The sequence below is a fragment of the Alligator mississippiensis genome, chromosome 16 (genome assembly GCF_030867095.1).
Source record: "Alligator mississippiensis isolate rAllMis1 chromosome 16, rAllMis1, whole genome shotgun sequence".
In the NCBI taxonomy this organism is placed as follows: Eukaryota; Metazoa; Chordata; order Crocodylia; family Alligatoridae; genus Alligator; species Alligator mississippiensis.
Genome location: NC_081839.1, coordinates 34,304,798 through 34,326,356, shown reverse-complemented (window position 1 = coordinate 34,326,356; position 21,559 = coordinate 34,304,798). Strand labels below are relative to the sequence as shown.

General features: G+C 48.2%; 1 protein-coding gene across 3 annotated transcripts in view; it reads left to right on the top strand.

The window, feature by feature from the left end:
• SIK3 (SIK family kinase 3) overlaps positions 1 to 21,559 on the top strand; it is a 116,251-nt gene that overhangs the window by 53,775 nt on the left and 40,917 nt on the right. For 2 of the 3 annotated variants that reach the window (XM_019480673.2, XM_019480672.2), the window contains exons 2-3: positions 10,934 to 11,050; positions 15,160 to 15,223. In XM_019480673.2, the coding sequence (XP_019336218.1) occupies positions 11,009 to 11,050; positions 15,160 to 15,223 (106 nt within the window). In that variant the 5' untranslated portion in view covers positions 10,934 to 11,008. Of the gene's footprint in view, positions 1 to 10,933; positions 11,051 to 15,159; positions 15,224 to 19,538; positions 19,830 to 21,559 lie in introns of those variants that run through there. The other variant, XM_019480671.2, reaches the window with a different exon arrangement.

Sequence of the window (21,559 nt, the reverse complement as noted above, 5' to 3'; positions counted from 1 at the left end):
AAGAGTCCACCGGTCTTTAATGCATCCATATCAAATAATAGCTGACCTCAAAGGCAGAAGCCAGGGTAACTATGCACCTTATGGGCTAACTAAGATTTATATAGAGCACAAGCGTTCATGCACTTTCTCAGATGCTGTGAAAGGACAGCATAGAGCAGTATAGAAAGCGGAGCCGGTGATTTGAATACAAAAGGAGTGAAGGGAGGAGGGAGAGGAAGTGCAGGGGGGAAGGAACAGACCTCCCTTTGCAGGACTCGGGTTGCGATGTAAATATTGGTGCTTTTGGCAAACTCTTGAGTGGCACCAAGATGGAAACAGGTTTTATCCGGGTGCAGTGGGGCTGTGGCCTTCAGCTGGAGTCCAGGAGCGGTCCTTCTCGTGCTGTGTGTGGCTCTGATCTGTGGCAGGTTGATCACTGCAAAGCTCCTTGTCATGGAAATATTTCCTCAGTCTTAGGCGGTGGAAAAAAGCCTCGAGGTCTCCGTACAACTGCACTATATTGGGCGATGCAGTCGAGCAGAAAGACAGACCATGGCATAATACCTCTCTCATTTTATAGATGGCCACTGGAGCCTAGTGGCCTCCGCAGCCCACAGTTGTGTTTGTGGACTAGGGAATTGGTTCCCTTCTCCGAGCATTTGTATTTTGATGGTTAAACAGTCACTCAAGGAGATCTTTGCTTTTGTTTGCCTTAGGAGAGGTCCTTTTTCCTGTTTGCTAAATAACTAACAAACTTAGATGGTAACAGGACAGTTTACAAGTGAAAGTTGTACAAACCCCGGGTTGTTTTGCTGTGTGTTCTCAGAGTCTCTGTAGGGCCGTTGCACTTAACACATTTATAAAAGAAAAGGATATCACTGATGATATGCAGACTTCTGGAAAAAATATGGCTCAGAAGAGAAGATTTTTAATTTTTTTTTTCTGGGTTGTTACTTGGTAGTAATGACGGAGGTTTCTGGAAGCTTGGAAAGGAAAGTAAGAGTTAGCCCAAGCCAGCAGTTTGCCAGCAGCCTCCTTTAAAAAGGAAAATGCTCAAGAAGATGGTTAACTGCTCAGTATTTTCTTTTCCTTCCTTGACATAGGGATGCAGACACTGGGCTGAGCTGGTTTCTCTTTAGCTTCAGTAATTGCCTCCACAGGAAACTGCAAGATGGGCTTCACATATGACATGCAGCAAAGGTGTTTGTGACTCGTAGACATCAAGGAAGAGAAGGAGAATTAGTTGTCCTGCAGCAGTTACCCCCGTGCTGAGCAGTGTAACACCAGGTCGTGCTTCCTTGTGTACAGCTCCTGAGATGCTGTGTGCATAGAGTCAGATGCTGGCTGCAAACCTGCAGACCCTGGGATGGGCCACAGCCTGTCTCTTCCTGATAAATCTTACCAAGAGGGTTAAAATGTTTGCTTGCTTAGTGACCTGACCAGTTAAAAATAATCAGGAGCCTTGACTGCAGCCGTACTTACTTTGCTGTTGCTCTCTTCTTAGCCCTATGCAGACAGCTTTAACTACACTGTCTACATAAACATCTGTCTGAACTTTCATTAGGAGGTGTGAGAGAGCCATCAGCTGGTGCCTGATCCAGGGGTTAATAGATGAAGAAGTTTAGGCTAGAAAATAGAGGGTCTCTGGCTGTCTGTCAGGAAGAATGGCAGGATTTTGGCTGCAGAGGGGGAGGCAGGGAGAGGTGCAACTCCTCTCCAGCTTCCAGAGAAAATGTGTGCAGGAAGCTAGAGGGAGAAGAAGGATCTTCTTAGAGGGCTGTGACTAGAGTCCACAGGATGCTCCAGCATGGTGAGGAAGTGTGTGCAGGTGGCTGTGTTTTGCCTGCATCTGCGTGTTTCTTGAGCTAGTCAAAGTAAGAGTCGTTGCTCGTTGGAGCCCCTACAAAATCTGGCCTTCGGCTTCCTCCATCTCGCCTTCCTGCAGAGGTGAACTGTAGACCATGCCCACACGGCTCGAGCTCAAGCACCTAAGCTGCTATGAGTCTCGGGGGTTTGGAATCGGCACGGGTCCTGGGGCCAAGGACAGCTGGGTTTAAGGCCCTGTTTCCGTGAAGGGGTAACAGGCAGAGAACCGGTACCCAGGAAGCACGGCAGAGAGACCAAGAAAAGGACTGAGCTGCAGCCTGCTCAGACCAAGGGATGCTTGAGATCATGTGGCTCTTGTGGTGTGAGCAGCCCTGGGAAGTGTCCAGCTGGGGGGCTTGAAACCAAGGGCATTTCTGAGTTGTGGACTTGTTGGGAGGAGGGTGCTGCTCTGAGACCTGGGCTAAGAGCAGACTTGCTATTTTGGTCAGAAAATATGGTCAGTCTTGCTCTGGATTTCCTGTTTGATGCAATCCATGGTGATGTCAAGAATGAGGGATAACTAAACATACTTTGTCTGGGCTCCTCCTTCCAGGATCTCAGTGCCTCTCCCTCAGTTACCTCACTCTCTATTTTTGCTTTAATATTGTTTTGCATTTGAAATTTCCAGACCTTTTCATAAGGCTTTTGCCTGGCAGGACCTACACACTCAGCATGACTCCAAAAAATCCAGGGCCGCAGAGGCAAATTTATCAACACGTAACCAACAACCTCCAGGGCCCTTGGCTCTGGAGAGAAGGACATCCGAAGTGACGTGCAATTCTTAGTTTAAACATGGTGTTACCTTTCCTCCTGAATTGTTGTTTAGAGCTTAATCTCCTAAATAATGATTTGTTCCTCAAATTACTCAGGGAAAGCTTAGTTGGATCTGGCGAGGGGGAAAAACGTTTAAATGTTGTAGAGACTGAAGGAACATTCTGTTAATTGGTAGCAGCGTGTGTGCTGGGAGCTGGCATAGCTCCTATACCCTGGAAGCTTCATTACCTCTTGATAATGGAATTGTTAATTTTTCAGGCTCATTTTGCTTCAGTATTTCACTATTTGAGAACTTAGATTATGGTTTTGTTCTGCTTCTAACTGCAGCCTGATTTGTTCTTCATTTAACTGTGTTTCCTCTGGTTCTTCCCCTCCGCATCCTTTACGTGGCCTTGGAAGAAACGGGGGATTGCACTAGCGGCTTTCAGCGCGTTAGACTTTGTTCTTGGCGCATCACCTCTAAGAGCAGTAGTAGTTCATCACTTGTATTGATCCAGGCCTTGGCTTCTCTTCTGCAGCTGCCAACAAGGCAGTTGATTGATGTGAATTGCGTGTGTGGGAGTGATGTGAATACTTGTCTGTTGAGAACTAGCTGAATCGTGGCAGCTCCTTACGTAAGCCATTGAACAGCTATGAAACGGTGACTAATTACGGTCCCTTCAGACTGCGTACTGCATTTCTGCCATTGGTAATGGGCTCCGTCAACAGTGAGCTGTTGCCTGCACAGGTAGTCTGAATAAAAAGATGGTCTCCATGCCTTTCCCCTAATCCCATCTGCTGCATCTTTTGAGTAATGGAGATGACGTGCTTTAGCAGAAGGACTGTCCCTTTACTGGCACAATAGCCATCTCTGTATGTCTCTAATGCATGTAACCTGAGGCACCTTGACCATGGAAAGAGGTGCCATTTCAGCAAGAGATGAGTTTCAGGTGTGTGGAGTTGAAAGCAGTGTGAAAAGTGGAGGTGACAAGGCAGTATGAAAACACACTTCTTCTGGCTTATCCCTCATCCTGAGAGAGGGATCTTCATGGTGTTCACATGACTCGAGCTTGCATCCTGTTAGGCTCCCAAGTCTCACAAACCCTTTTAGAAAATTGTCCCCGACCAGAGTGTAACTGCATCTCCGGGTAAGTGCCACGGTGGTATTAGGACAGACATAGGAATGCTTGGGGTAAGGAAATAGGCAGACGAGGCAGACTGGGGTAAGGAAAGTAACCCGAGTTCAAAAGAATGCTCATTTAAACCAGCGTAACTCGCTGACCCTTTCCTACAGCCCTTCCAAGGGAGTTATGGTCCAACAGATTGTATTAGGATCGTTCTGCACTAGACTTTGTGGAGGAATTGGGTAACCACTCACTAAAACGTTTTATTATGCAGCTCATGAAACTGCTGGGCTCTCATTATGGAAATACAATCGCAGTTCAGTGTTCAAGTTTGGCGACTGCGAAAAACCAGGAGAACTTCATAACACCCATAAAAATTAAGCAGGACTTGGTGCCTCCCCTTTATTATCTGGCAGCAGCGTTGGCACGCTGCCCCCGAGACTGCTATTCAGGCACAAGTGCTGCCTTCCTGACATTTCACAGAAGCCGGCACCCTGTCTAATCAGTCAGTGGGTCACAAGGTGGGGAGGGGACACAGCTGGCAGCATAGGATCGGAGTTGTATTTGAGGCCTAAGTTACTCGTTAACACGTGGGGGTCTCTGGTCAGGGTCGTGGTGGGGAGTGAAATCTTCATGTCTGCCTCTTGGAACTTGGGTGCAACTCCTGCTCCCCCACCTGAACTCGCCGGCTCAGCAAAGCCCCAGGTGATCACCTTTAGTTGTGCACCTCTTTCCCATGGGGGTGCCCCAGATGCCCCCTTAGAAGGCGCTGTGCTTTGTGTCAGTGCCTGGGCTGACCGCCCTGCTTTTGTGGGAAGAGCCCTTCCCTCTCGCACACCTTTTCTGTGGGTTAATTTTAGATGTGGCCTGGCATTCTCCAGCGAGGGAGTATGTGCGTCTTTTGCAATTGTTTCCCTGCGAGTGGGCCTTGGATGATCTAAGTCAGTTTGGCTGATGTGCTTGCAGGACTTGAGCCAGTTTTGCTGCGGTGAAAACCTGAATCATCTTTATTGAGGAGGGAGAATATTAGCCAGCTGGGAAATGCCAGAATGGAGAAACCAACTGTTTGTCTGCCTGAAAGTGCTCTCGGCCTACTCCCTCCGAAATTCCAGCTTTCCTCTTTTGTGGTGGGTGACAATTAGGGAATTTTCCTCACTCAACTTCACAGTTTGTCTCCTGGGGAGACTCCCGGTTGTCTGGGGCTGCACCACAGGGGGGTTACCCAGGCTTTTTCTGAGACTGGCATCTGTTTCGTGCGCTCAGTGCCCAGAGCATTTGTCTGCACATGACTAGTGCGGGTTTGAAGCAACTCTGTTTTAAAAGTGCCAGGTTCCTTGCTTAACTCTTGAAGATGGATGTGGAAGTCTGTTCAAAGGATGAACCCGCAGTGCTCGCTGTGCCAGCTGTTCTGCCTGGCACTGTTCTGTATTTTTTTTTTTTTTTTTGCTACCACAGATTTTTGCATGGCGCTTTCAATCCCATCAATGCACAGTTTTGTTGCGGGTCGTCACGTAACACGGATCCCATCCGAGGGGACTGGTGCAGTCATTCTGCTCTGCTGCTGCTTTGTTGGAGATGCTGACCAAATAACATTAACTCCGACTGTCATATTTGTCTTGATCAGGTTGGGAAATGTCACTTCAGTCCGCATAAAACAGCTGTGTAATCAAATTTCCCAGTAGCAAATGGATAACCGTAAACCGACTTAAGGAAGAGCACACAGATGCCCAGGAATGCTCTAGATGGATCAGCTTTCTTCCCTGCTGCTGCCTCTGAAGGTGTCCGGTAGCTCTCGGGAGTGGGCTTGGCTGCCGCTACTGGAAAATCCTGTCTTCCTTTATTGTTCTCAGCTTTATAAAACCTTGCTCTTACGAGGAAAGTCTCTTGGAGAAAAGAACGTGACGGTCAGATCTTTCCGAGCCCTGTGTGACCCCTTTAGCTTCTCGGCGCTATCCGGCGTGCGAGGCCCCTAAAAAATTTAGAAAATTAATATTCATCTGCCCCTGGCTGCCTGTCCTTCAGCCCTTGATGGCTTGCCAAAACTCAGTAAGTGCCCCTCCACCCAAAATAGTTGCCTGCCCCTGCTATAACTGTACATTGTAGACTTATCAGAGGCGTAATTAATAGAAATCTGGGCTACTCTCGCATCTGCTCCACGGTGAGGGGAAACACCACTCAAGAATGCTGCAAGCCTAAAACGCGACAGCAGCAGCTTGTCACCCCATTAATCGCTGCCAGTTAATGCCTGGCAGTCTTTGGAAGTGGAGAAAGGGGCCTGAGTTTGCCATTCTCCCCGTCCCTCTGCTCTGCTGCTTTCTGCCAGCTGCTTGTTCTGGCGCTGAGCACTGGAGCTGACCGCTTGAGATCCTAGTTTCCGGTAGAAATGATTTGACCCCAGAGTAGGAGCTGTCCCAGAGCCTGAGGCCGTGGTGTTGCACATGGCATTTCCATGCAGTCCTGTGACTAGGCAGCTGTCTGGCGCAGCAACAGGTGGAAGGGTTAGGTAGGAGGGGTGGGATCTCTAAATGGGAAGGTTGGGGGGCACACTGGGTGCAGCTATGACAGGCAGGCCACGGTAGAGGCTGGCCCTTTGCTTTTGCCTCTCTCTCCCCAGAACATCTCGTTTAAGCAGGCAACCAGTCAGAGAGGTAGTTAGCCATGGTAATCTGAACTCAGGCAGAAGGCAGAGTAGATTTGCACCCTCTGTAGACCAAATCAAACTGCATGGCACAAGCTGTCCTAGCAGAGGGCTCCGCTTCATCGTGCTGCAAATGGATTGCAGAGGTCCAGCGTGCCATTTCTTATAGATACTTGAACAAACAAAGCCAACTCCCTTTAATTTTGCATTTGGCAAACATGATGTTACAAAGGAGTTCTGCATTTCCACAGCTGGTGGAAGAGGCGGCAGCGTCCAGGCGACCACGGAAGTTACCTTCCTGCTAAAGGCTGTTCAGATGAAGAGTGTAACCGGCCTGTTTTGCCTGCGCTTGCTGCTGTAGAGGACGCAGCCCAGGCCTTTTCCTGTGCAGCGTAGATGGAGACACGCAGATTAGATGCAGCATTTCCGTCTTTCTTGTTGGGCTGTGCACCGCCACTGTTGAAAAGTGCTTCTCCCGTGGCGGAGCAAGTGTCCAATTCCAAGGTAGCAAATGTTCTTGGTCAGGCATGCTCCTTAGTGTGTGAAGCCTCCTGTTTACACGCCTGTTTACAGCCTGCCATGGAAACACCCAGCACCGCACGAAACACGAGTCTGTGCTGCAGTCAAGGTGCGAATGCCAGAGCAAAGCCCTCGCACAGCCTGTAGCGATACGTGGATGTGAGGTTTCACGCGCGCTCGTCCCCCCAGTTATTCATTCGGTTATTTACCCGATTCAGTCAAATGCCCAGCTTACACGGGAACACGCTCTTGGCTTGCCTGCATGGCTTTTGCTCTTCCGTTCATCATATTTATCCTCCCTTCAAATACAGCCTGTGTGCCTAGCACCTCGCTTTTAAAATACACCCAGGGGCTATGCGGCCAAGCGGCCGGGACAGTGATCAGCTTGTTAGCAGAGGCTGTTGCACACACAGCACAGTCGTGCTCTTAGCAGGCGGTTGTGGAATGCTAGGACTGCCGAATGTCTCCCTCTCCCGAGGTGCACGGTGGCTGCTGGAAGGGCACAGGGCGAGTTTGCTCTAACAAATAGCTGTAGATGAGCCGAACTGCTGGCCTAAGGTCGCGGTGTGCCATGTCGGTAGCGTTCGTGGGCTCAAGACAAGCTCGCTGCTGGAATGTGAGTTTTGAGAGTCTGCAATCCATTCCCCTCCCTTGCCACCTCCTCTTCACAACTGATAGCAGCATTTGGCTGGGATATGGGGTCCTGATGTGCTGGGTGTCTTGTTCTCTGGCTTCCCAGATAGCGAGCACGCGTGCAGATCTTGTGCCGGTGTCCAGTTTTGTGTCCAGCGACACGGTATATCCCAGGATGTAGAGCACTTGCGGGAGCGTCGTCATCTGCTACCAAGAACGGTGCTTGTACAGCTGGGCTTTCCAGCTTTTAGTAGTGGTGCTTGTTGGGGGGAAGGGGGGGGGGGGGGGGGGGGGCTTAGACTCTTATTTTTAAGCAAATGGCAGCTCCTCGGCCTCACCATGCAGAGTTTCACACTGAGGAAACTTGGGAATGTATCGTAATGAAATCCAGGCTGGGCTCTGGCACAGTCTGCTGCTGTGTGATTTTAATGGCCTGCCGGCAAGACGAGGGATCTGCGGGGCTGTGAGCCCTGCCAGCCAGCATGACGGACCTGCCGGGGCGGGCCGGTCCCTGTCACGGGGAGCGTTCGGTTTTGTGAGATAGGCGTTGCCTCGTCCGGAGGGAGCGGGTCGAGTTTCTGGCTGGGCTGCGTTTCCGTTAGCCTGGGGCTTTGCATCCCTGTTTCGCTGGCAGACTCCGGGTCCATCGCACTACAGCAAATCAGCCGCCACGCTCTTCCCTCACGGGAAATGCCAGCTCTGAACAAGAACATTTGGCAGCGGATGTTGATTTTTCTCTCCCGGTGCCGGGTTCTTTCCTCGCATGGCTTGGCTGGCGCAGTGCAGCCGGTCCTTTTCCTGGGGGGGTGTTAATCAGGTGGGGCTTTGCTTAGAGCAGTCCCTACGTATTCGATGCGTGCCGGGCAGAGCCGTCAGCTCGCTGTGTTGCTGCAGATGTCTGCAGCACCTGTCAGTTCCCGCTTTGCTCCCTGCCTGGAAGAGCAGGCTCTGCTTCCCTCCGGCCGGGTGGCGACAGCTCTCTCCGCTCCCTTCCAAGTAGAGTTGCCTGCAGCTGCTTCAGCAGCCCCTCTAGAAAAGGAGGTCTGTCCTAACCCAGGTGCTCTCAATTAAACAATTTGTTCCCATTCAGGCTGAACATGCACTGCTCTGATCTGGTCCGAGTCCCGCTCCCCTTACTGGAACGCTTTGAATCGGTTCTTTAATTATTCCAGCTAGTCTGGTTCTCTTTCTTTTTTTTTTTTTTTCTTTAAGAAATATAAATTTGTGGAAACAGCCTTCCTTTCCACACAGTGCCTGCCTGCTGCTTCCCAAGTCTGTTTGTGTAGCCAGGGCTACATCCTCTTGGGTTTCCAAGGCAAGCCAGCGAGGAGCAGAGAGGAAGTGCATTTCAGGCACTGCGGTGTTCCTTGGCTTCAGACGAGCAAGCTGACTTTTTTTTCCTCTCTCTCTCTCTGAATGTTTTGCCGTCCCGGTGTCTGCATGCCCATGCAGTAGACGGCGCGCACTGCTGCCTCTGTCCATTCTGGATCTTAAGGGAAGAAACACTTTGTGCTGTGTCTGGGTATGGTGGGATTTGGATGATACTGGTACCCCAGCAGTCAAAAATTGGACTTGGTTTTTCTCCTATAGCCGCTTCTGCTCTCACTTAAAAAGATCTTTTAACTTTTTAACAAACTTAAAAAGACGGGCATGAGATGAGAAGCATTGCTTGGTATCGGTCTGAAACCTCCTCCCTCTAAGCAGAAATTGTATCCGTCTGTCAGGAGCTGAAGGATCATTCACATGGCCTTTGCCAGTCACACAACAATGAGGTCTCTGTTCCTACCTTCTGTGCAACGAGATCACACGCTTCTGCGAGCTGGAGCGTAAGGCTAGATGGCTGCTTTGGGGTGGATTTGAGGCGGGAGAGTGAAGAAACGAGTGTTGGGATCCACACCAGCTTGGGGAAGAGGGCCGAGCACAAGCCCATGTTGTGTAGGGCAAGTTTTGCATGAAGTTCTCATCTGGGATGTGGTGGCACCGCCGCCACGCACACTAGCGTGCAGTGGTGCGAAGGGGCGTTGTGTACGTGACGGGGAGCAGAGCAGTTGTGGCCTGGTGTTCTTCAAGAGTGGCTGGCTGGAGGCACTTGCAGGGGCTACACCAGTAAGGAAATGCTGGCCACGTCATACCCAAACTATTAAATGTCTAAATAGATAACTAACCAGCAGCCCACCTACAGTCTGACCAGAATAACTCATGCCTTCCATCCTAGCAGTCACCAGTCTGCTTATAACCTATGAAGGGGTAAAGAGGAGACTTGTGTAAGAATAGAAGTAGTTTCTGGTTTCTTTTCCCCTGCTGATTTCTAACAGATGTGTACATTTATCACAAATTTAATCTTTGTGGGGGAAAACACTGAGCTCAGGAAGGGTTTGTCATCCTAGGTTGAGGTTTGGTAAATGAGAAGTAACTCCACGTCCCCTTCGTTTCAGATGATGGGCATGGCAAAGGCAAGGCTCCAGTAAATTCCTCTAGTTCAGGAAGGCTGGTGCGTTTTCTTGGCTGCTTTTTTACTGCATTTGGGAGGGCTATGCTGGCTTTGCCTGCCATTCATCTCTTCTCAAGCTTGATTTGATCAAAACTTGCTGAACACTCGCAATTGTTTTCTTTGCTGACTTTCTCCCCCCTTTGAATTAAGGGAGAGTCACTTCTTGAAAGTGTAATAGCGAAGGAATGAGCCTTGCATTCCCAAGCAAAACGTATGTTGAAATGGAGTCTAAGTTTGAGACTACTGACATGTACTTTAACACACAATATTTTTAGGGATATTGTGATCATTCCCAAAACAAGCATAAGAAGGCCAGGAAGCTTGCTGTTAAGGTTCATCGTAAAAGAAATCAAGCCTTTTCAGACATGGAGATATAAAGCTAGTGCCCCTAAGCAAATTCAGCTCTGTCTTGGAGCGACACAATATCTTCTCTCCATCTTGGTGGGACCCCTTTTACCAGCACTAAGCTTACATACAAGCAGCAGGATCAGTAGGTTAGGACATGGTGGCACTGACCAGAAAGTTGCTCTGTCTGTGTGTCAAAAAGCCAAGACAAGTGTGAGATGGAAATCTCTGGAGAAAAATATCCAGGAGCCTGGTATCAGTTCCTGATGTGAGCGGTTTGTGCAGGCAATGGCCCCCATCGGCTGTCAGCACCGTGTGCCTCTGGGATAGTGCTACCTTTGCTCATCAGAGCAAAATACCTCTGTGTTACGTGGCACGTGGCTTGTACTGAAGTAGGGTAGCTCTCCTCTGTCTGCTGGACTGTTCTAATACTGTAAGCTCGTTTGGGCAGAAATCTGTGTTGTTAATGGCACTTACCACTGGAGCGCCTGCTTGTGCCTTGGGCTCCTGCAAGCCTTGGTAATATGAATACTGTCCTAATCCCAAGAGCTGAATGAACAAACACCCTGTCTGTCTTCCTGCCAGGTTGCTATAAAGATCATCGACAAGACGCAGCTGGATGAAGAGAACCTCAAGAAGATTTTTAGAGAAGTTCAGATCATGAAGATGCTCTGCCACCCCCATATCATCCGATTGTATCAGGTAGGAGCGTTACGTAACGGGTTTTCCCCACCTCCTCACCACAGGCTCTCTGCACAGCATCACAGGGTGATCCCTTTGCGTTCTCTGTAGTAAAGTATGGGACGTTCCTTGCTGCCAAGGAAGCTAGATAAAAAGTAAAAATGAGTAGCAAATCCACTGCTTTCTGGAGCTCAGACTCCCTCAGTGGACTGACCTGTTGCTAGTCTTCAGCTGTGCACCTCAGTGAAGTTCAGTTTAACACAGAGAGAGTAGGTGTCTCTGCTTGCTAGGACAAGTTGAGCACATCTTTTCCTTGTGGTCCTTGCATGCCCCCCTTGTTCCTGCAGTGCTTGCCTGGGAGATGATCCACGGTGGCCTTGCCACTTGCATCACTGCAGAGTTCTGTGGCAGACCTTTCTGTTGCTTCACTGGCTTCTGTTCTGCAGACAAAAGCAACAGGAGTATGTAAGGCACAATGCATCGAGTTACTGGGTGCACGTGGGGTGGGTCACTGCTTTGGCAGGACCATGCTTACTCAGAGGACTGGGTGGGCTGGAAGCTGGAGGCAGGCTGAGGTGGCCTTGGTCTTGGGGACTAAATGTGTGTAATTTGACATGGCCTTCTTAAAGGCCCAGGTTTGACTGGGCTGTTAGTGATGCAGTGATCAAAGGCTCCTTCCCCACCTCCTGCCAGAATTTTGTTGGCTGAAAGGCTGGAGCAGAAGATTCAGCAACTGAATTAACAAATTAAAGGATTTCCCTCCTCCTCCCCCTCCACTTCCCCCCCAGTTGAAAACTCATGGAGTAAAATTGGAAGCGAAGGTGGGTTTTGTCCAAGCTGGGGGGCTGTGTGGCCACAGGCACTTGACTGCTGTTCTTGAGGGCTGGATCCTAGAATGGGGAAGACTTTGAGAGGGGAAATGCAGCAAGGTGAGCCAAGGAGGGGGCTGTCCTGCTGGACACGCATTGGAACAGGTCTGCATGTTGGTAGTTTCCTGACCGCAGGCTGGTGGCAGGATTTGAACAGTTGGAATATTAGATAAAGAATTTATGGGTTTATTTCCCTTTGCTTATTGGCTATGCGTATGTTTGTCAAGGGGGCAAGATGCTGTAACCCTCATTAAGAGAATGACTTCTAGAAGCAGCTGCTATCTACTTGTGGCTGGTTCTGGTTCATGCTGAGCTTATCTTCTAAATAGCCACTGATACACAACTCAGATCAACCTGAGAGTCTACACTAGTATTTCCCAATCTTTTCCAGCCCAAGGCACACTTAAATTAATAATTTTTTTCCGCAGCACACCTGTTAAGGCATTCCCCATACCTAATGTAGCTCGTTGCCACGGTATAGTACCAAGGCACACCTGTTCACTTCTGACAGTGCACTTTTGTGCCATGGCACACTGATTGGGAAATGCTGGTCTACAGGTGGCAAGGGCTAATGATCTGACACCTTGACTGGAGAGCCAGGCATGAAATGCCTGGGAAGGGGACAGGTGTAGTACCTTCAATATGTATGCAGAGGTCTCCTCGAGAGAGCGGTTCATACTTCTTTTAAGCCAAAAGCTTCTGTTCAACCAATGTTGTGCTGTATAAAGCATCAGATCGAATCCTCAATGGGCAGCATCCATGTCTCAGCTTCAGCAGGTTAGCACAGAGCCCCACTGTGTGGCATGCTTCAGCTGGCTCTGCTGAGGGGGGTGCTTTCAGTCACTTTGTTCTCTGATGTCTGAAAGGGGGCATGGTTATAAAACACCTGTGAAACTTGAAGAGGAGAAAAATCAAAGCTCTTCTTCACTGCTTTTTTCCTTAGGGATCTGAATTCACAAAGCACATTTCTTTAGGCTTGCAGCATGCAAAAGGAGGTGGTGTCTATTGGCTGAAGTAATGGAAGGTACTAGGTTAGTCTGGACCAGGAAAGACCTATGTTTTTCTGCACCCATGTGGACTTACTGTTAAGTGCTAACTGGAAGCCACATCGCATGAGAATGGAGTGGAGCTGGATAGCACATCCTAAATCTAAGGGCTTGTCTCTGCAGCATCAGTTTATTAGATCTTAAAAAAAAAAAAAAAAAAAAGAAGAAGAAACAGCTGTTCAAGCAGCTGCTGTTGTCCAGGTCATGCATCTTTTTTTGAATGGGAAGGGCACATGCTTCAGAGCCCTAACTCTGGATAAACCCCACCTCTTGGGGTTCTCAGTGCTTAGATTCTCTGCTAGAAGTGACGGTTCCTTTCACACCAGTGTGGACAATTTAGCTCCTGTGGGAAACGAGCGTTGGCAGAAGCAGACACGTTAGAGGTGTTTTTGTGATTTTTTTTTTTTTAAACTCCTGCAGAAACCAAACTCAGCCATGCTGTTTGCAGTGAAAATGAAATGAACTTGTGTGCGTGTCTGTTTTATCATTGATCAAGTTGTGAAGAATTAGCACAATCCAGGATTGGAAAACTTTAGACACCTGTGAGCCCCCAGGGTAACTCGTACAGCCCTCTTCTAAAACTCCTGGCCGTCATGCCTGTAGAAAGGGCTGTCCCCTGAACTGCAGCTATGGTGGGTAAAAGCATCAGTGCTGTGCTGCTGCCTGTAACTGGGCCTTGTCAGGCAACTTTCTGTTAAATGTACTTGCAAAATGCAGTTCCCATCTAATGCTGGACCTGGACTTTTCTCTACTCTCTTGAAAGCTTCAGATTTTCCAAACACCTTGGCTTCCCTGGGAACCTTTGGTTCTGTCACAATGGGATTTATGCTCCACTTGGACAGACGGTCACTTCTTGCCACTTAAGCACTTGGTGTGCGATGTTCCCCTTTCTGTCCCCTTACTTAGTTTCTCTTTCCTTTCTCTACCTCCGTGCTGTGTCCTTCTTCCCACTTTCCCCAAGAGCGCTCTTGCCCAGTCTCTTAAAATGTCTCTCCATAATCTCTTCCTTTTTTACCTAAATCCCCCAGCTCACCCCGAGTACTTGCACGTACAGCCATGTATATTTGCCAGCTAGCGAAGGACAGAGGCACCTGTGCCCATCTGCCCCCAGACTTGTCCCTTCCCTTGTGGGAAGGAGCCAGCTGTTCTGCCTGTTCCGCTCTCAGGCCTTGTGCCACATTTCCAGCTCTCTCAGGCAAGTGACAGTGACTGAGCCATGAGCATCAGTTGCGAAGAGTAAACGGGCTTCGAAATCTTCAAAAACCATATGATTTCAATGGTAACATCTACTTTAAGCATGGGGTGCATTCGGAGTGTACCTCTAGTCTAAATGATCCAAATGAATGACTCGTTTCTGTCATCCCCCTCTCTGCAGCCTTGGAGTGGACTGGTATAGGTGGGTCGCGTATGAGTGACTGCCAACATCCATCAGTCTAGGTGGTGTGACGACATCTTGGCTGTCAGGTTGAGCCCACAAAGAAAAATGCTGTACTCTTCTCATCTAGTCCATTGCTACCAGAGCAAATCGGTTTTGTTGCAGGGGATTTTTTTTTTTTATTGTTCCCACAAACAGTTGGTTCAAATGGCTTTCCACAAAGGAGAGGACTTGTCTAACAGTGTATCTGGCCTTTACCTGCTGGAGTACCCCAGGCCTAAAGCCCTGGAACCCTTGGAAGATGGGACTTTTCCCCTTGCTCAACTATGAAGGTTTCCTCAAGCAAAGCCTTTGAACCAACAGCTTGCATTTCTAACAGATCACAGCTCATTTGAAGGTTATTCATCAGTTCTTCAAATATTTCCTCATTTGGAAAGTGTCCCCCAGTTATTTTAGTGTTTCAGAGTGATGAACGATTAATACTGAAGGTGAACTCTCTGGGCTGCCAAATGGAGCTGAAAAGTCTCCCAGCTTCTTGGAACAAAGATTAGCAACTGGCTCTTTTGCGGGAAGTGGTGGCAGAGATAAAGAGAGGTTTATATTTAGTTAAAGACTCAGTGGTGGTAAGAACCCCCCATTTCAAGCTCTTGTGCTCCCTTGCCCTTCCCCTTGCATTGGTCCCAATAGCAAATACAGCACTGCAGTATTTTTAATTTGCTGAAAGCAGTTGTGTGTCAGTATTACAAGGAATAAAAAAATAAGTCCAATTAACTTAATTTCCTTTTGCAGTAGGCAGTCTCCTTATCTGTCACTTTTTTTTTTTTTTGTCCTTGTGTTCAGGTTATGGAGACGGAGAGAATGATTTATCTAGTGACAGAGTACGCTAGCGGAGGGGAAATATTTGGTAAGTACATTTACTGCTGCTTTAATCAGATAATGCACACAGAAAAGTACGGTAAACTGAATCTGGGTGCTGTGCAGCTCTTGGTTCAGTTGGAGAGGCCCTTCAGCCTCGTAACTGCCACGGCCTGGGGGTGGAATATGTATGGAGAAATTGGGATATCCGTCAGGCAATGCAGAAGCTTATTTTTCCTTCAGAGAGGGTGTAACTTGAAGGGAAAATAAGCTTCCCGATCTAAAAGGGTCTCCCTTCCATGGTTTCTGCTTGGAACCACCTGTCAAAACTCCACTTTCCTTGCCTGCTTGCTGACTTCTGGGATTAAATTTGTAGAAAAGTGATTGTCTAACTGCCTTCCAGAGTGGTGCTACAGATTCACCCACTGGTGACTTGTCACGTGAGCTGGCTGCCTGTGGCTGAAGTCGCATTTTGTTGCTAGTGCTTTTGAGAGTGATACTTCCTTATACTTAAAACTGCTTTTTTATGTCATCTTAATGCTTGTTAGCCATGTGCAGTGTTTAAACTGCACTCTTTTCTAACAGGGTTCTACCTGGGTTTCCCTGATCACTTTAGGCAGATTTAATCTGGAAACCCATTATACTTCAACTATGCAGCCAAATTCTTTTTTTTTTTTTTTTTAACACTACGACCGAGAATACTCATGGGAGTTTGCTCGCATATACATTCACATGCCAAGGGTAGTTGCCCCAGGTGGGTCAGGATTTGGCAGGGCTCTCCCATACAGTTCAGCTAGCTCAGCTCCTGGAGGAGGGGACTCCTTTCCCACACTTTCCAGGGCACTTGCTACTAGAACCAGGCTGGTGTCCACCTTGCTTAAACCACATTCTAGGTGAGACAGTAAACAAGGAGCAATTTGAATAGTCGAAGCAATAATAGGAGAATAACTTGGGTAAGTTGCCGTGTGCGTGTGAAGGAGGTGATTTCAGGTGCCATCACTCAGAACCCAGGGTACTGAGAGGAGCGTCTAACCAGCATGCTGATGGCTGCTGCTCTGAAGCAGCACTGCTGTCTGTCCTCGTGGAGCTGGAGGTTTTTGTGCTGATCTCTCTTTGACTTCTAGGGTCACAGATCTGGACTCCTGGGCTCTGAGGAAGAGCTATAGTGTATTCCAAGCAATATCTGCTGCTTGAGCAGCTCTGGAATGGGAACGCAGGTGCTTTGGTTACCAGCTGTGAACAAAGTACTGACTTCTGTGCTTTTTATCCTGGGTTATCAAAGCCTTGCAAACATTAGTGAATGTATCCTTGTAGGAGACCTGTGATGTGGGGAAATCCTAGCTGCGGTTTACAGGCTGGGCAGCTGAGGCAGAGAGAGAGTTGGACTCGGGATGACTGGTTGATATAGTTCTCTGGTCACATCGGGATCTCCTGTTCTGACCTTCAGATCGTAGTGCCACTGCTCTAGGTGCATCACCTGAGGCCTCACCTGTATGTGGCTGGGAGCCAAAAGGGCCTCTTAAACCATAAGTCTAGCATACCGTTCTCTCAGAGTCTTTGTAATGAATTACTACTGAATGAAAAAATAGGTGCGTTGCTTCCCTGTTTATGCTCTGCTGTTCCTTTGACTCCTGTTTCTCTAAAGAAGACGCAATTTTAAGAGGACATGAGTTGTTGCTGATGCTCAACAAGTGCAGATCATCCAAGGAAAATTTAGCTTTGCCCAGCTGAGCCTTCTGCTGTCTCGAGCATTAATTGGGGAGTGCTGGAGGCCCTGTAATTCTGACAGTTTATGAAGCTGAGTTTGCTTTGTGTAGCAAGTGATAATGACAGTGCTGTAGCAGCAAAGCCTTCAAGCTTCACTGCTAGCACAGTGGGAGACTTAGCTTTTCTCTGGGTCCCTCTGGAGGGGGTGAAATATCTATTTTTTTTCCTCTCCTATTGAATTTGGCAGAGACCATCTAACTATACTTTTCAACCAGAATGATGTACATTTAGTATGCAAACTTGGAATGAATTCTTTGGGTTACAAAAATAGCCATGTACATGAACTGAAACGAAAATCTAATTGCTTTCCAAAATATTTAATGCTGTAGTAAATTCAGCTCATTGGAATTGCTGACTTGCTACACTGCCCAGTACTGTATCCCCACTCGTAGCTGGAAGCAGTGGAGTCCGAACTTAACCAGTTATGCAGAGGGACAGTAGTGTCTTACAATAGAGAGGTAGCAAATGCTGCCCCTCTCATGTTCTGATGGTCTTAGACTTCACCCAGGGTCTGGTAACCCCTGACTGGACACCTGAATGCAGCCAGAACCCCAGCAGTTTTGATCAGGAGCTTTCCCAAGTAGCCAGAGACCGTGATCTAACAAAAGAAACAGTTCATCAAAAGAATCGGAAGCCGGAAGAATGCTTCCTCGCGGTCGGTGACATCGCCGACACCAAAAAGGATCTCGTGCCCTCGTTTTGCCAGGAGGGTCTAACTGCTCCGGCGGGCTTCAAGTCCATTTGTGCTCTCTGCGTTCAGTGGCTGGGAATCCACAAGTCTAAAACGGCTCACTCTGAAGGCCAAATTTTCTCAACGTCTTGTATCCATTCAAGTACCCCCCATCCCTTTTGTGGATTACTTGTTTTCTGGCATCGCTAAATTTCATGTGAGCATCTTCAAAGTGGCCTTTCGTCTTGCAGCAGCTGCAGGTATAACTCCCAGCCAGCGGCTTACAGTGCCGCTACTGTAAAAAGAGTGTGGTGCGTTCTGGAGGAGGGGAGAAGTTTCACTGATTCAGTGCTTAAAGTGGCTTTTAATTTCCGTTGGTAATGCAGCCAAGATTTGTGGGTAAGCGGGCTTTGAATCGGCTGCTGCGCCTGCCATCCTGACGTGATCTCGGGAGCCGAGTTTCCCTTTGCACAGCCATGTGAGCGGAATATTTTCCATGTACGCAACATGGCAAACATCTGAGCAGTTTGTGGGGCGCATTTGGTGGAGCAGTCTCATCACATTAGTTATCTGCTGCCTGAGCACCAGGCTGCTGTCCTGCATATTTAATACCGGTGGTCTGAATCACCTCCTTGCCTTTAGTGCCCTTGTGTGGCCAACGTGCCCAGGGAAGCCATGTCACTAAATTACAAAAGAGGAGATAAAGGGCAGCCATGATATTCTGATTACAGTACATTAGAAGAAAGAGAAATCTTGCTCTGCGTAAGGACTGTTTCTGTCGTATAATCCCTGCGATATTGTATTGCCTCTCCTCATATTGCAGGTTTTTCCATGCCTCAAGTGACTGTAAGTGATTCTGAACTCTTGAAATAGACTTGCAGAAGCTGGAAAAAAGTCTACTTTACAATGGTAAATGTTTCACAGAGCAAGCGTAGGATGCAGTTCTTCCAGTCGATAGTTGCTGTAAACGGGTGTGCTTCAAGGGCATTGGGTAAACATTGAAAAACGTAAAAATTAGTAACTTTGCTTCCTTGCCCCTTGTTAGCTCTCGTGAGCTGTGATCTTGATGAGACCAGCACGAGCTGCAGTCCCCATTTACTCGCCCCGTTTCTCCTACTATTTGTCCTGTGTTTTTAATTCATAAGTTTTGTGGGGTTGGGAACGCCATGCACAGGGCAACAGGCCGCAAAGGAAAGGTTCAGTGAAGAGGCCTTTCCTAGCGCTGTTAAAATGTCAGGTTTCACGTGGAGCCCCGTCTCTGGCAGGGGCCTTCGGTTCTCTGCCAATTTAACTTGAGCCTCATCCTCTCCACGTGACAGCTGGGTGTTACTTTACAGAGGGTGAAGTGACTCCCCTGTGCCATGCAGCGGGGGTCCATCCTGGGGCCAGGAGCGGCACCTGCTCTCAGGGGTGCCTGTCGTGTGCCTTAGCCAAACCTCCTGGCTCTGCTCCTGCTTCTCCACCTCAGGAATAGCAGGATCAGGCTCCCGATACGCTGTCGGGAGGACTCTGAAGTGGGATTGCATGTGCCTTGCAGCCTAGAAAAATCCATGCGACTTTGCTTGCTCCTTCTGTGCTCTTCGGAAGGTGGCACCGAATGTCTGCGGCCCCTCGGGGTTTGGCGCGAAGGTGACTGGGCCTCCAGTTCAGCACTCGGGGCCTTTGCACAAGGGTTGGTTTTTTTGCAAGCTAAGACGGCAATGGTTAACTTCCAAATACAGTTGCCCTTCCTGGTATGTGAAGTATTCTTTAGCTTCATTGTTTTTTATCCGGCTTCTAGAGTTTGTACTGAAATGTCAGCATTTCTGCAAATGCTGTGCCTACGTGCAAAGCTCGGGGATGGGCCTCGGCTCTGGATATCTCCCGTAGATGTGAAATTTCACTTCTAAGCTTCAAGGAATGTTTGCAGTCTGAGCGGAGCATGCTGAAACGGGGGAGGCAGCGCTCTGCGGGTGGTGGAGAACTGGGACGGGCTGCATTTGAGAATCGAGCTCTGAAGTGCATGTTTAACTGCCCTGTGCGTTTGCATGGGCCTGCTGGGCATACTCCAAGGAGCTGAGAAGTGGTACTTGAAGGCAGAAGTAGAACCAGAGAGTTGTGCGAGGGGAAGAATTACCCCATATGCAAACTCCAGATGCCCCTTAATTAAAAACTGAAGTCCTACATGCCAAGTTGTGTGATCCTGGAGTCCCTAAGGGAAGTGACCTAGGGGAACTTGGTAAGACTGAGCGCGTGGAAAAACAAATTCTTTAGAGCTTGGCAGAATACGTGAAATCGGATCGATTGAGGGTCAGAAATTATTCTTGCTTTACGGCTTGTGAAGTCTGGTTTTAAAAATGATCCAAATGCAATGTTTTCATTTCCTCTCCTTTCATCCTGCCCTTTAATTTGTGCTTGGACCTGGGAAGAACCAAAGTGTCTTTTGTGGGAGCCTTGTTAGAACCTTTCCTCCTGCAATGGCAGGTTGGATTTCAGGCTTTCGGGGGGGGAAGCGTGAGATTTACCTTCTTTGAAGTGTAATGTGCGTTCTCTGTGCTGGTATCAGAATATTGAGTTTTGCTTCATCGAGTGTGTTTTATTACCTCTGCAAACGCAACTCCCAGACCTGCAAAGTTTGGAGCATGCGAGTGACTTGATTAGCCTGAGGCCTGCCTGATCCAGAACCTCTTCATCAGTGGCAACGTTTCTAACTCGGCTCCCACAAAGATGCTGGTTCTTCCCAAAGAAGCTTACATCCAGGAGTGGTTCCTTGTGATACCTGGTGAGACTGCTCCTGACAGCAAGTGCTGCTCTTGCTAGCAAATGTTTGAAGGGTCACATTTAAATAGATGCTTCCCCCATGTACAATCCTATACAGACTTGCTAAATAAATCAAACTTGTCAAGGTTTGAGGGAAGATCACCATACTGATCAAACCCCAGAGAATGACTTGCTGTTCTTCAAAAGCAAGCAGAACTGTTTTGATGAATTTTGTTAATTAGTACCTACTGCAAGACAATGGTGTGTCAGGTATTCTAATTAATGGGTGGCTTGGCAGAATAACCACCTGATGGGGAAACCTTCACAACCTGGTTATTTTTATTGTCTTCAAGAATGGACGTCTTTCATGCTCTCTAACGAATGCACTTTATGAAGCAAAGTACGTTGAACTGACTGGGCTTCGGGCTCTGGATTTCTAGACGTCACATCAGTGGTTTCTTGACCACAGTGGGAGGCTGCAACCTTTCTTCTGCAGTTCCCATCCTGAAAGCATTATTGCAATGGGTTGCTGGCTTCTGTCTGTTGTGAAAGAAGCCATGGTCCTTGCCTCTATATCCCATCAAGACCTGCCCCCCCACAATGTGAGAGAGCGCTTCTGTATCTTCTCTCTCTCTGTCTCTCTCTGAACTGCCTCCTGGGGATGTCTAAGGGTTAAGCTTAATGTGCTGTACAAAGTATATAGACAGACACAGAAATTTCTCTTGGGTTTTGCTTGCTGGTGCCTCTGTTCATCTTCTCCGTGACTTGATTTTAGCTCCAGCGTGGTACAAAGTGCAGTGTAATTAACCTGGAGGATGTGAAAGATAATGGACACGTACTTAACCTTCTTTACTTCAAATTGCTTTCAACCAAGAAAATTGACTCAAAACTGAAGTTGAACTCGTATATTAACTCATGAGCAGCCTCTGAACTGACGGCGGCAGCAGCAAGTAGTCTATTCTCAGCAGCTGGCACGTATTGTGTGCCCATGCGCGGACACATGTTCATTTGCAGTGCTATGAATTGCCTATTTCTGTAGTGCTATAAAATAAATAGAAATAAAGCAGTGTAGAGTTAGGAGAACCTAGTGTCAGTTGCTTTGTTCTGTGTTCGCTGTCTTGCACGAATGTAAAACCAGACCAGTGTCTGAAACATGTGACTTAGCTGTGCGATCGGGGCCTGAATAGCACTAACGGTGTAGGGCTCGAT